At 34.8% G+C, this 14084-nt stretch overlaps 1 protein-coding gene across 1 annotated transcript; it reads right to left on the bottom strand.

The window, feature by feature from the left end:
• Positions 1 to 10129: 10129 nt before the first annotated feature.
• LOC111748329 (olfactory receptor 6C75) lies at positions 10130 to 13536 on the bottom strand. The gene has a single exon (XM_023540356.2). It carries the CDS (start codon positions 11172 to 11174, stop codon positions 10236 to 10238), a length of 939 nt encoding a protein of 312 aa, XP_023396124.2. The 5' UTR covers positions 11175 to 13536; the 3' UTR covers positions 10130 to 10235.
• Between the last annotated feature and the right edge of the window lie 548 nt (positions 13537 to 14084).

Raw genomic sequence — 14084 nt, 5'->3', positions numbered from 1 at the left:
TAGTACCTCCAGCACAATGTTGAATAAGAGTGATGATAAAGGGCATCCGTGTCTGGTTCCCGATCTCAAGGGGAATGCTTTCAGACTCTCACCATTTGGGATGATGTTGGCTTTGTATAAATGCCCTTCGTTATGTTGAGGAATTTCTCTTCTATTCCAATTTTGCTGTAAGTTTTTATCATGAATTAGTGTTGGGCTTTGTCAAATGCCTTTCGTGATTCTTAAAATCATGTGGTTCTTGTCTTTTGTTTTATTTATGTGATGGATTACATAGTTTTTCTAATGTTGAACTATCCCTGCGTACCTGAAATGAATCCCACTTGGTCATGGGAAATTATTTTTTTGATATGTTGAATTCTGTTGGCTAGAATTTTGTTAGGATTGTTGCATGTATGTTCATGAGGGATATTGGTCTGTAATTTCCTTTTATTGTGGTGTCTTTAACTGGTTTTGGTGTCAGGGTTATGCTGGCTTCATAGAATGGTTTGGGAGTATTCGTTCGATTCTTTTCTATTCTCTGAAGTATCATTAGTAGTAGTAGTGCTATATCTTCTTTGAAAGTTTGGTAGAATTCTCTACTGAAGCTGTCTGGGTCAGGGCTTATTTTTATTGGGAGTTTTTTAATTACTTTTTCAATTTCTTCCTTTGCTATAGGTTTATTTAGTTGTTCTACCTCTGTTTGTGTTACTTTAGGTAGGTAGCGTGTTTATAGAAATTTGTCCATTTCCTCTAGGTTTTCAAATTTGTTGGAGTAGAATTTTTCATAGTATTCTGCTGTGATACCTTTAATTTCAGTTGAGTCTGTTTTGGCATCATCAGTCTCATTTCTTATTCAGGTTATTTGCTTCCTCTTCTGATTTTCTTTTGTTAGTTTGGTCAGTGGTTTGTCAATTTTGTTAATCTTCTCAAAGAACCAGCTTTCGGTCTTGTTATCGCTTTTAATTGTTTTCCCATTCTCTATTTCATTTAATTCTGCTCTCATTTTTATTATTTGCTTTCTTCTGGTGCCTGTAGTCTTCTTTTGCGGCTCTCTTTTTAATTGTTCAAGTTGTAGGGATAATATTTTTATTTTGGCCCATTCTTCTTTTTGGGTATGTGTATTTATTGCTTTAAATTGACCTCTGAGCACTGCTTTTCCTGTGTCCCAAAGGTTCTGATACAGTATGTTTTCATTCTCATTTGATTCTGTGAATTTCTGTGTTTAGTCCTTAATTTTTTCTATAACCCAATAGTTTTTGAGCAAGGCATTGTTCAGTTTCCCTGTATTTGATTTTTTTTCCCCTAGCTTTTTCTGTCATTTATTTCTACTTTTATGACTTTATGGTCAGAAAAGATGCTTTGTAATATTCTGATGCTTTTGATTCTGTTAAGGCTTGCTTTGTGGCCTAATATGTGGTCTCTTCTGGAGAATGTTCCATGTGCATTGGAAAAGAAAGAGTACTTTGTTGCTGTTGGGTGGAGTGTTTTGAATATGTCTATGAAGTCAAGTTGGTTGATTGTGGTATTTAGATCTTCCGTGTCTTTATTGAGTTTCTTTCTGGGTGTTCTGTCCTTCGCTGAAAGTAGTATTTTGAAGTCTGCTATTATTATTGTGGACCTGTGTATTTCTCGTTTCAATGCTGTTAGAGTTTGTTTTATGTATTTTGGATCTCCGTCGTTGGGTGCTTAAATATGTATTATGGTTATAAACTCCTGGTGTATTAACCTTTTAATCATTACATGGTGTCCTATCAATTGTGGTGGATTTTGCTTTAAAATCTATTTTGTTAGAAATGAATATTGCCACTCCTGCTCTTTTTTGATTTTTGTTTGCTTGATATATCTTTTTCCATCCTTTGAGTTTTAGCTTGTGTCTTTAAGTCTAAGGTGTGTAGGCAGCATATAGGTGGATGGTACTTTTTTAACTGTTCTGCCACTCTCTGTCTCTTTACTGGTGCCTTTTGTCCATTTACCTTCAGCATAATTACTGATAGGTACTATTTTTATGAGTTTAGTGCTGTTATTTTGATTTGTGTGTGTGTGTGTGTTGTTGACAGTTTCTTCGTTCCACTTAATTTTCTGTGCTGAGTCGTTTTTCTTTACATATTTTCTTTTCATCTTTTTCATTGTTGTTGATTTTGTATTTGCTGGTTTTTATGTTTTTATTTTATTTTGATGTGTAGGATTGTTAGTTTCTTCTTAGTTACCTTAATGTTTGCCCCTATTTTTCTAAGTTTAAATGAATCTTTCATTTCTTTGTATCACCTTGATTCTCCTCCATACGAAAGATCTGTGACTACATTTTTAGTCCTTTTTTTTTTGTTTGTTTTTATGTTGTCATCTTTTACATATTGACATCTCTGTTTCCCTATTTTCAGTGTTTTAGCTTTGATTTATTTTTGTGGCTTCCCTATTTGGGTTGTTTCTGGTCGTTCTGTCCTGTATTCTAGTCTTGAGTTGTTATCTGATGCTATTGATTTTCTAACCAGAGGAATGCTTTCAGTATTTCTTATAATTTGGTTTGGTTGTTACAAATTCCATAAACTTCTGTTTATCTGGAAATGCCCTAATTTGTACCTCATATTTGAGAAACAGTTTTGCTGGCAATTTTTTTTTCCTTCAAGGCTTTATTTAAGTCATCCCATTGCCTTCTTGCCTGCGTGGTTACTGTTGAGTTTTCAGAGCTTAGTCTTATAGACTCTCCTTTGTAGGTAACTTTTCATTTATCCCTAACCAGTCCAAAATTCTCTTTCTCTTTGGTTTTGGCAAGTTTGATTATAACATGTCTTGGTGATTTTCTTTTTGGGATCTACCTTGTTTGGGGTTCCATGAGCTTCTTGGATAGATATTGTCTTAGTTTTCTAGTGCTGCTGTAACAGAAATACCACAAGTGGATAGCTTTAACAAATACATATTTATTTCATCACAGTAAAGTAGGCTAAAAGTCCAAATTCAGGGTGTCAACTCTAGGAGAAGACTTTCTCTGTGTATTAGCTCTGGAGTAATGTTCCTGTCCTCAGTCTTCCCCTGGTTGAGGATCTTCTCCACACAAGGACCCTGGGTCCAAAGGAAATTCTCTGCTCACAGCATTGGTTTCTTTGTGGTATTTGATTCCTCTCAACCCCCCGCTTGCTTCCTTTTCCTTTTATTCTTGTAAGATAAAAAGTGGTGTAGGCCACATGCCCTGGAAACTCCATTTACATTGGATCAGTAATGTGACCTTAGTAACAGTGTTACAATCCCACCCTAATCCTCCTTAAGATAAAATTATAATCACATAATGAGGACAACCAAAAAATACTGGGAACCATGGCCCAGCCAGGTTGATACGCACTTTTTTGGGGGGGAGCATAATTCAATCCATGACAGGAAAGTTTTCCGCCAACAAATCTTCAATAATTCTCTCTGTATTTTCTGTTTCCTGCTCCCCCACCTCCCATTTTGGTACTGCAATCAATCATAGGTTATTGTTCTGGATAGATTCCCTCATAACACTTAGGGTTTCTTTTTTTTAAAATTCCTTTATCTGATTTTTCCTCATATAAATTGGTGTCAAGTGCTTTATCTTCAACTCACTAATTCTGACTTCCATTGCTTCAATTCTGCTCCAATGACTTTCTATTGAGTTGTCTAACTGAAATTTTATTGTTAATCTTTTGGATTTCTGTTTGTTGTCTTTCTACGAATTCTTGCAGCTTATTAAGTTTGTTGTTATGGTCTTGTATTACCTTCTTAACTTCCTCTATTGCTTTATCTGTGTATCCCTTAGCTTTTCTGCATTTTGTCTGATCTCCTTCCTGCTCTTTTGAAGAGCTCTGTATATTGTTTGAAATCTACCTCCTCTATGCCCATTACTATCTTCCTCTGGAAGGTTTCTTGATTATTTGTTTTGGGTGCTTGCTGAAGCCATCACAGTCTCCCTCTTTATGTAATTCGATATTGACTGTTGTCTCCAAGCCATAAATAAGTTATTATATTTATTTATTTTATGTTTGCTACTGTGCCCTAGCTTCTTTTTTGTTTTGTTTCACTATGATCGAATAGGTTGGTCATGTGAGCTAGTTTGATTATTGGCACCTTTGAAGCTCTCATTTCCTGTCACCAGGTGGTTAGAGCTATTAGTATGTGTGTGAGCTCAGGAGTCTATTTTCTCATATGGATTCAGCTCAGGTATCCAGGTAGTCAGTTACCAAGTGTGTGTCATAGGCTCTTACCTGCAGTACTAGTGGGCAACAGTGATTGGAGTAGGCACCCGTATCTGGCTGTAGTAAAGTTCTCAGTAATATAGGGGGCTGACAGCCATCCCTGAGTGTCTGGGAGGAATGTGCACCCCTGTTGCCTAGATCGCATAGGTGGGTGGGTTTTGCAGCTGGACTATGGGCACCCAGTGCTGTTGGATGTAAGAATTGGGAGGTACCACTTATTCTTGGACCACTGTCATGCATGGCCAGGTGGTATGGGTGAAGCCACCAGTCCTCAGACTTCTGATGTGGGTAGGTGAGGACCCTGCTTAATAGGCTCCTGTGTTCTTTGGCATACACTCATCATACTGTTCTGGATTTGTTTTGCTTTATTTATTTATTTATTTTGGAAATTCCTTATTTTCTTCACTACAAAATGCTCCAGTATCATTTTTTATATCCCCTACTACAGACCTCTAGTCATTCCTTTATCCAATGACCTCTGGTTTCTTTTATTTGAGAATGACATAAGAAGCTAAAATCTAGGCTCTTGGCGAGCTCATGGCTATTGGAGTATCATTGGATGTAGGCAGCACCAGGAAATAGGTATGTGTTTAAACTAACAAACAAAAAAGATTGCCATAGAGCTGATTCCAAATCATAGCAACTCTGTAGCACAGAACAGAAGTGTTCCGTAGGCTTTCAAGGCTGTAATCTTTATGGAAGCAGAAAGCCATGTCTTTCTCCTGTGGAGCAAATGGTGAGTTCAAACGGTTGACCTTTCTGTTAGCAGCTGAGCATTTAGCCACTGTGCCACCATGATTCCTTTATATGTGTGCCTACTAACTCACATGTAAACAAACAAACAACAAAGAAAACCCAAACTTGTTACAGTACAGCTAATTCTGACCCACAGTGAATAATCACTTCTATATATAACCTTATGAATATATATTAAGCTATAAATGAGTTCATAACTTTATCTACAAATCTAATCCTTTTCCACACGGATTCCTACAGCCTCCTTTTCTCACTTCTCTGAAACCTCCCACTACAACAACGAGAAAGCTGATTCCATCATCCACCATTCATTTACCTAATCATTCAGTTCCCATACAACTACAGTACTTACACTATTTATTTTGTTTTTATTCTTACACCCTCTAATCATTTCCAAAGTTACTTAGTTTAGGAACTTTCAAGATCACCCGCTTCCATAAGGTTGTTTCATATATGTATATTTACTTTTCAGGGGGAGGGGCATATTCTGCATTCCACTCAGTGATCTCCCAACCCCCTAATGAATCTTCAATATGTGGATAAACTAAGGCACCCTCTTTGTATTATAATATTCTCTGATTTTTGACTAGTATATAGTGCCATTATTTCCAAGTGCTGCCGGAACAAAAACACCACAAGTGGGAGGTAGCAAAGAACAGAAATTTATTTTCTCAGTTTGGGAGGCTAGAAGTCGGAATTCATGGCATGGACATGGCTAGGCTGGCTCTCTCTGTGGGTTCTAAGGGAAATTCCTTGTCTTTTTCAATTTTTGTAGCCCTGGGGATTTCTTGGTGTTATCTTGTCATTTTTGGATGTTTATTCAAGTGGCACCTGGCTGCCTCTTGTGTGTTTATCCTCCTGCTTGGTTTCCCCTTTTATAAGTCGTAAATCAGAAAAAATTCATTTTAGGGCCCAATCTACTCCCAGCATGACCTAATTAACCTAACAAAAGGAAAATTCTCTTTCCAAACAGGATCACATTAACAGGTACCAAACTTAAAACCTTGTTGCCCTTGAGTCAATTCCGACTCATAGCAACCCTATAGTACAGAGTAGAACTGACAGAGTAGAACTGCTCCATAGGGTTTCCAAGGCGCGGCTGATGGATCAGAGCTGCTGACCTTTTAGTTAGCAGCGAAGCTCTTAGCCACGGCACCAGGAGGGTTCCTTAACAGGTATGAAAAAAAAAAGGGGTTAGAATTTCAAGCTACCATTTTGGGAACACAATTCAATCCATAACAGCCATGAACCCACCATTACAGAACCATACATAATAGCTTCACTGCCCTTAAAGTCCCCTGTGCTTTAGCTACGGAACCATTTCCCTCTTCTCCCCCCAATACCTGCAATCGCTGACCTTTTTAACTTCTCTATAGTTTTTTTTTTTTTTTTTTGGTTTTGCCTTTCCCACAATATCATATAACTAGAATCATATACTATATAGCCTTTTTGACTTTGAAGTTAAGGTTCATTCATGACTGTTTGTAGCTTGAGAGCTCATTTCTTTTTCTCACTGAATAATATGCCACTGTATGGATGTAACAAGGCATCTTGGGTGCTTTCAGGTTTTGTTGAATACAAACAAAGCTACTGTAAACATTCACAGGGAGTTTTTCTATAGACATGAGTTTTCTAATCAATTTGGTAAATACTTGAAACTATAATTATTGGATTATATGGTAAGATGATATTTGGATTTGTAAGACAGAAATAAACTGTCTTCCAAAGTGGTTTTATCATTTTACAATATTGTCAGCAATAAATGAGAGTATGAAAGTTTCTGTTGCTCCACAATTGGTATTGACGGTTTTTGCATTTTAGCCATTTTAATATGTATGTAATGGTATCTCATTGTTCTTTGGATATGCAATTACCTAATGACAATGATGCTTAAATTACTTAAAGACAATGATGGTGGGCATCTTTTCATATGCTTACCTGTCAACCATAAATCTTCTTTGTGAAGTATCCATATCATTTGGACATTTTTTAAATTGCCTTATTGCTTTATTTGTTTTCTTATTGTTAAGTTTTAAAGGTCTTTGTATATTTTGGATTAAGATCTTTTATAAGATCTGAAAAATATTTTATAAATATCTCTCTCCCAGTCTGTCACTTTTGCAGAGCAGAAGGTAATAAGTATTTATATTATTAAAATCTAACATATTTTTCTTAGATGTATCCTGGTTTTGGTGTTGCATCGCATGGTAGGGTCTATGACACACTTTAAGTTAATTTTTGTAAAAATTCTTTGTTTAGGTTCTTTTAAAAAAATTTTTTAACTGTACTTTAGATGAAGGTTTACAGAACAAACTAGTTTCTCATTAAACAGTTAGCACACATATTGTTTTATGACATTGGTTAACCACCCCACTACATGTCAACACTCTCCCTTCTCAGTCGTATGTTCCCTATTACCAGCTTTTCTTTCCCCTCCTGTCCTCTAGTCCTTGCCCCAGGGCTGGTGTGCTCCGTTAGTCTTGTTTTGTTTTATGAGCCTGTCCAGTGTTTGGCTGAGGTGGGAACCTCAGGAGTGACTTCATTACTGAGCTGAAAGTTGTCCAGGGGCCATATTGTCAGGGTTTCTCCAGTCTCTGTCAGGCCAGCAAGTCTGGTCTTTCTTTTTGAGTTAGAATTTTGTTCTACATTTTTCTCCAGCTCTGTCTGGGACTCTTTATTGTGATCCCTACCAGAGTAGTCAGTGGTTGTTTAAGTTCTTTTGTAATTTTTATTTTTATTTTCATATGGATGCACAATTGTACTAGTCCTATATGTGGAAAAGACTTTCCTTTCTCAACTGAAATTCTTTTGCACCATTAACAAATATTAGCTGACATACATGTGTTGGTCTCTTTCTGAACTCTTTTTTTTTTCCAGTTAATCTATGTGTGTATTCTTTAAAGACATGAGACTCTTTTAACTAAGTTTTTATTATCAGTGTATGGTTTTAGCACTTCTGCTCCAGGTAAGCGATCTCAGCTGTGACTCCCTGGATTTGCTCGTATCTCGTGTTTTTGTGATGGCAGTTAGTCCTGCAATCTCAGTTCTCTAGTGAGTCCATGAAAACTCATCAATTTTCACTTTGCCCAGTTGTTTTTTTTTATTATTATTTTTTGTGCTAAGAATGGAATTTCCAAGTTTTTAATATGTCAAGCTCAAATCAAAAGTTTTTTTGGTGTTGCTGTTGTTAAAATGACAAGTTTATTCTAAAATTTATATAAAAAGCCAAAAACTTAGAATAATTAAAATGACTTTGATAATGAACATAATTGGAGAACATGGAATATTTGAGATAAAGATTTAAATCGAAATTTAAAGACTGAAAGATTTAATACATATTAAAAAAAATACATATTAGCAGATAAAAATAAGTGAGAGTACTGGAAACTTTTTATTTATGTCAAATGATTTCAAAATCAATATTTTACACAACAAAGTAATTATGAAATAGATTATGACAGTATGGTATGCTAAAAGAATAGACAAGTCAAGTGACAGAATTGAGAAGCCAAATATACAGCCACACATGTACTAACTTTTAGCACAGCTTCCAAGGGTTTTTGTTTTCCAAGACAATGCAATGACAAAACATTGCTTTTTCAACACATGGTGCTAGAAAAAACTGAAACTTCTATACACAAAATCTGAACTTCAGTGTATATATTTATATATATATAAAAATTAAAAAAAAAAAAAATACAAATAACTCAAGATCTTCTACCTAAACATGAAATCTAAACTTTATGATTTCCAGCTTCTGCTGAATCGATACATGTATGCAGTGAAAACACTACATACCAAAAAGAAATAAACTAATGATATACACTCACTGGTTACTTATCAACCTGTTTAGCTTTCAAAGACCAGGTCTCCACATTCTGTTTTCCACTTTTGCATTTCTTCTTATTTTTAGGGCATTACAAAAGCAAACTTGCATTGTTTTATTTCATAGTCAAATATTATGTTAGAATCTGGTTGAAAAAAAATGTAGACCATTCTATGAAAGCACAATGGCAAGAAATAAGTCAGTACTTTAGGATACTCTCATATATGAACAATAAGAAAAAAAAAATTCTATCACAGACTTAGAAAACACTTAGACCTCTTTACATTAGCCTAGATTCTCAGACCAGGCTGAAAATCAAGAAACCAAAATCAAATCCACCTACCCTGTGACTAGTCAAACTCACGTATACCGTCCCAAGACAATCAATTTGTTAATAGTTAACGAGACCACCATCAAAGTTGGTGGTCTCGTTAACTATTAGAATTAGGCTTAAACACATTTTTTACACCTCTCAAATATCTCTAAAAGTTATTTTATTGCACATGAGAGAGCAGATGAAGCTGACTGTGAAAGAGGTAATGGAAATATCAAGACAGTATTATAGGTTTGGTAATAAAGGAAAACTAAGACATAATCTATCATTTCCAAGATAATCTATACAGAATCAATATAGCTCAGCATTCTAGATTCTGAGTTTGTCATTTTCTTCATGTCAATGGGAAAGAGCATTTTTGTACCAATTGAAAGAATCTGAATACAAATACAAATTGTATCAGGCAAATTTACTTTGCATTTGCAAGCTGTGATTTTCCTTTTCAATTAAAATTGGCAGAAATACTGAAATCTTCAGTAGATTTTTTAGGAAATATTACTAAAGGAAAAATGTAAGGTAAATATCATCTCTTCTTACACCGAAACTTTGCCAATTTTTTCTAAGAAATACAAAATCAATGCAACCTCATTTCAAATAATGAAGATAATGTTTCTGAAAAAATACCTTAAAATCTAACGTCACATATTTTAACTACATTTTATTTATATATGCAAGTAAAATTTTGATGCTGGTTTTAATTTTATAACATGTTCCTCCTGGTGACACTGAAGAAGGAGCTTCAGAAATATTAATTAAGATGCTTTGTTTTACTTATTTCAAATAAAATAAATTGTTTATTTGCCCATGCTGTTTTTTGTTTGTTTTAAAGTATTTATTTATAACTACCTCTATTTTGGGGATTGAATTCATAATCCACCTTGACTTTATATGAGAAACAGTGAAGATTATTAATTTAACTAAAATTCAGTTAAATAGGTGAAACAACAAGCATTTTATAAGAAATAAAGCAGTTAAGCTCTGGTTTTTAGGCTGATTTTAAAAAGATGCATTCATTATACATAAGTATGTCTAATTGATGTATTGAAATGAGGTGTTTAGAAAGAATTTATGTAGAGAAGGGTAGAGATTTTTCATTTGGTTTTTCTTCCAATTATACATTTTAATATAAGCATATTCATTTATTCAAAGAAAAGACCATCCTCTGGACCATGATATTGAAGGCTTGTTTCACTTGCTGATTCCTTAGTGTATATATGAAGGGATTCAAGAGGGGAGCCACTGAGGTATTGAGCACAGCTACTCCTTTGCTTAATGTCACCCTTTCCCTTGCAGAAGGCTTAATGTACATGAAGATGCAGCTGCCATAAGAGAGGGAGAAAACGATCATGTGGGAGGAACAAGTGGAAAAGGCTTTTTTCCTTTGACTCGTGGAAGGAATTCTCAGAATAGTCTGGATGATATACGTGTAGGAGAGAATAACTAGTGTCAAGGTGACCATGAGTGTTACCACAGCTAAAAAAAAAGCCATGAGTTCTAGAAAGTGAGTATTTGTGCAAGAAAGCTGCAGAATTGGAGAAGAGTCACAGATAAAATGATCAATTACATTGGAGGCACAGAAATCCAGCTGCAGCAGCAGGATTATTGGTGGAAAGATGATCAGGAATCCCGCAAACCAAGAGCTAAAAACGAGCAGGATACAGACTCTGCGGCTCATGATGGTGGTGTAATGCAAAGGTTTGCAGATGGCCACATAGCGGTCATAGGACATGGCGGCCAGGAGGTAAAACTCTGTCACTCCTAAGAAGATGAAAAAAAATAACTGAGCCACACAACCACTATACGAGATGGCTCTGTTCCCAGTTACAAAGGTGACTAGGAATCTGGGAATGCAAACAGACGTGAATGATATTTCCAGGAAGGAGAAATTCCGAAGGAAGAAATACATGGGAGTCTGGAGATGGGGATCTGAAAGGGTGAGGGTGATAATGATCAGGTTCCCATTCACACTTAGCATGTAGGTGACAAGAAGAAATACAAAAAGTACAACCTGCCCCTGTGGGTCATTTGTCAATCCCAGTAGAATAAACTCTGTTGCTTCTGTGTAATTTCTCATATTTTCTTTTTTTATAATGGTATTTTTCTGCCTTTAGCTGCAAAATAAGAAAGTTATGGCATCAATAAGGAAAGCTAAGAAAAAAATAATAATTTTTTTTTGTTTCAAACAAAAGTGAATAAATTCTTTTAAATACACTGGTATTTTTTACCTTATGTAATTCATTATTACTATACTTCCTTTAGTATATTTTAGTATATTTCAAGTCCCTGTCTTCTTTACGTTTCAATAGTTTCCCTTAAAACAAGAAAAAAAAAAATTAAAATCTCAGCAGTTAAAAACTTTTCGGGTCATAGAAATCTGAGAATTCACTCCAGCGTACACCAACCAACACACTTTGAAGTTTGTAGTTTGCTTTCCTATTCATTTGCTTTTCTATTCTGAATTCTAATTTCAATATTTGTACCACAAGGCAGTCTACTTTTAATTAATATTATGTTTTAATAGTGTCTTGTAAGATGGGAATGTACACACGTCGACTATAGTTTTATTCACTGCCTACTTATCATTAATCTACTTTCTGATACACAAAGTCATACTTTTATTTAACCCCTAATTTTATTTTTGTAAACTGTAAGTATTCTTAGTAATCCTAACTCTAGCCACATGTACCGCTTCTCCACAATATTGAGTATAGTTTCCTTGAGGAGTGAGACAATGAGAATAGCTCAAGAATCAAGACAAGTTTAAGGTGAGGCAACGTTTAATTTTTTGTTTCTCCTTTTTTTTTTCCTTCTGATGTCAACTGTAATTTTTACAGAATTTGTGCGCTCATTTGTCCATTTTTAAAGTTATTTTCCATAAAAGCCTTCAAAGTGTCATCATCTAAGGTCAATTTTAAGACGCCTAATTGCTCAGATAGCTTCCTGGGTCTGTAATGTCTCATTTACTTCTTAGGTCAGAGCTTTCTTATGAAATGACGTTTTATTTGTTAGCCGATTAATTCATTTTGTGAACGAATTTACTGATTCATCTTTACGTACAAAATTCCTAGGAGAGTTGTATTCCCACTTCCCATCATCTCTTCTCTTTGTGGTCATAAGCTATCTGGCCTTTCGTCTTCTGCCTTTATATGATCAATGCTAACATTCACTATGCATAAAAATCACAGTGTGCAAAAGTAAATGTATAAAGTATATCATGTCAGTGTCAAAATACATCAACTAAAACCTTTTGACTCTTGGTTTCCTGATATTGATTATGTTGCAAGTGATTATTATGAGATATCTAGGCAAGAATACACACACAGAAAAAAAGGTAGTCCATCAGTCACAGAATGTTCAGGCTGTCTTAAAATTCTTGCATGAATGTATTGAAATGTAGCTTTTAACTTTTGTTTCTTTCTTATATTTCTTAATAATCGTGTGATTTAATTTCTTTTATAGATAATGTCATGCATAGTTTAGGTGACTTGAATAAAGCATAGATATGTATTACTGCAACAAATAACGTAGTCTTGAAAACAATCAAAAACATACTTACTTTTACGGTTTAGTCAGTATCATCTTTAATGGCTCATTTCATTTGCTTAAAAGTAAAGGCTGTGGGATTTTTTAAAACCATTTGCAATCTGTTCTGTCTCTGTCATCTTTTATTTATAAAGAAAAATCAAAAATATTTATAATCAAGAAAATTCCAAGATCTCCTCTACAATGTTCACAAAAACATTCATATCAACCCATTTCTACATGCCCACCCAAATTTCTCCAAAGGATCTGAGGTCCTGGAATATCCTATTGCCACATAATGAAATGCTTGAAATAAATGATAGTAGAAATGAAGGATAGTACAATGTTTTCCAAGCTTAATGGACAACATGTTATGATTTTCTGTGCAGAAGTAAGGTTATTCAAGTTAGCCACTATTTTATCTTCTCCATTGACAACGGACTCAGGGGTATTATTTGAATGAATAAAATGCACCATGGAGACTGGTGTTCTCAAGACACCAAGGGCTAAACAACACTCTGAATTAACACACAATTTACAATAGGATATTTAGATGATAGTGGCCCGAAATTCAACAGAATAAAATATATAGAAATTTACATATACAAAATATAACATCACAAGGAGAAGCGATATAAAAATGCGGTAGTAGACATCAGCAGTCTCTAAATGGCAAGAGATCTTAACAAGTGTATTTTTCTCTAATCTTAGGGACAATACAAAGAATTCATTGTTGTATTCTAGACTGGTGTGAGGCACCATTACATTACATCGTAAAAGATGTCAGGATATTCTGTAAAATTTTACACCTTTCCGCTGAGTGGTAATGTAGGAAATCTGATCATAATTAGAAACTGCCATTTATAAATTCACTACTTGTCTTTGGATGTTTATTATGCATTGGCTCCACTTAGATTCTGGGAATGCAGGGATAATAAAGGTAGCTGTCTGCATAATTTTCACATTACATTGAAGAGTGTGAAAATTCGGTATTATTGTCAAAGTCTTTGAACCCCTTCCCCATGTTCAATGCTTTGATTAGAAAAGTGACCTACAATATCTCCTTTATACCAGTTATTTTGAGACTTATATTTATTTGTTATTTAATCCGAGAGCTCCCTGAGACATATTTAAATTAAAAAAAAAAAAAAAAACAAAAACATTGCCGGTGAGTTGATTCCAACCATTGTCATGCTATACAACAGAGAAGAACTGCCCCGTAGTGTTTCCAAGGAGCAGCTGGTAGATTCAAACTGCCAAACTTTTGGTTAGCAGCCGAGGTTATGATACGTATAAGAAGGTTAAATTAAATGAAAATTGGGATTACTTAATGTTCTTAAAATGCTAGATGCTTCATCAACCAAGATTTAAAAAATAATTTTTCCCTTTTTTTGGAATACATAAAATTATTCAAGGTAAAATATTAACCAGCTCAGAAGGCATACTGAAGAATAAGATGGCT

Source organism: Loxodonta africana, chromosome 4 (assembly GCF_030014295.1).
Source record: "Loxodonta africana isolate mLoxAfr1 chromosome 4, mLoxAfr1.hap2, whole genome shotgun sequence".
NCBI lineage: Eukaryota > Metazoa > Chordata > Mammalia > Proboscidea > Elephantidae > Loxodonta > Loxodonta africana.
Note: the sequence above shows the minus strand (reverse complement) of the source record. Positions and strands in the feature narration are given on the sequence as shown.

Bases quoted from the DNA above. Each gene is read 5' to 3' on its own strand.
- LOC111748329 (XM_023540356.2), bottom strand. From the start codon at position 11,174: ATGAGAAATTACACAGAAGCAACAGAGTTTATTCTACTGGGATTGACA.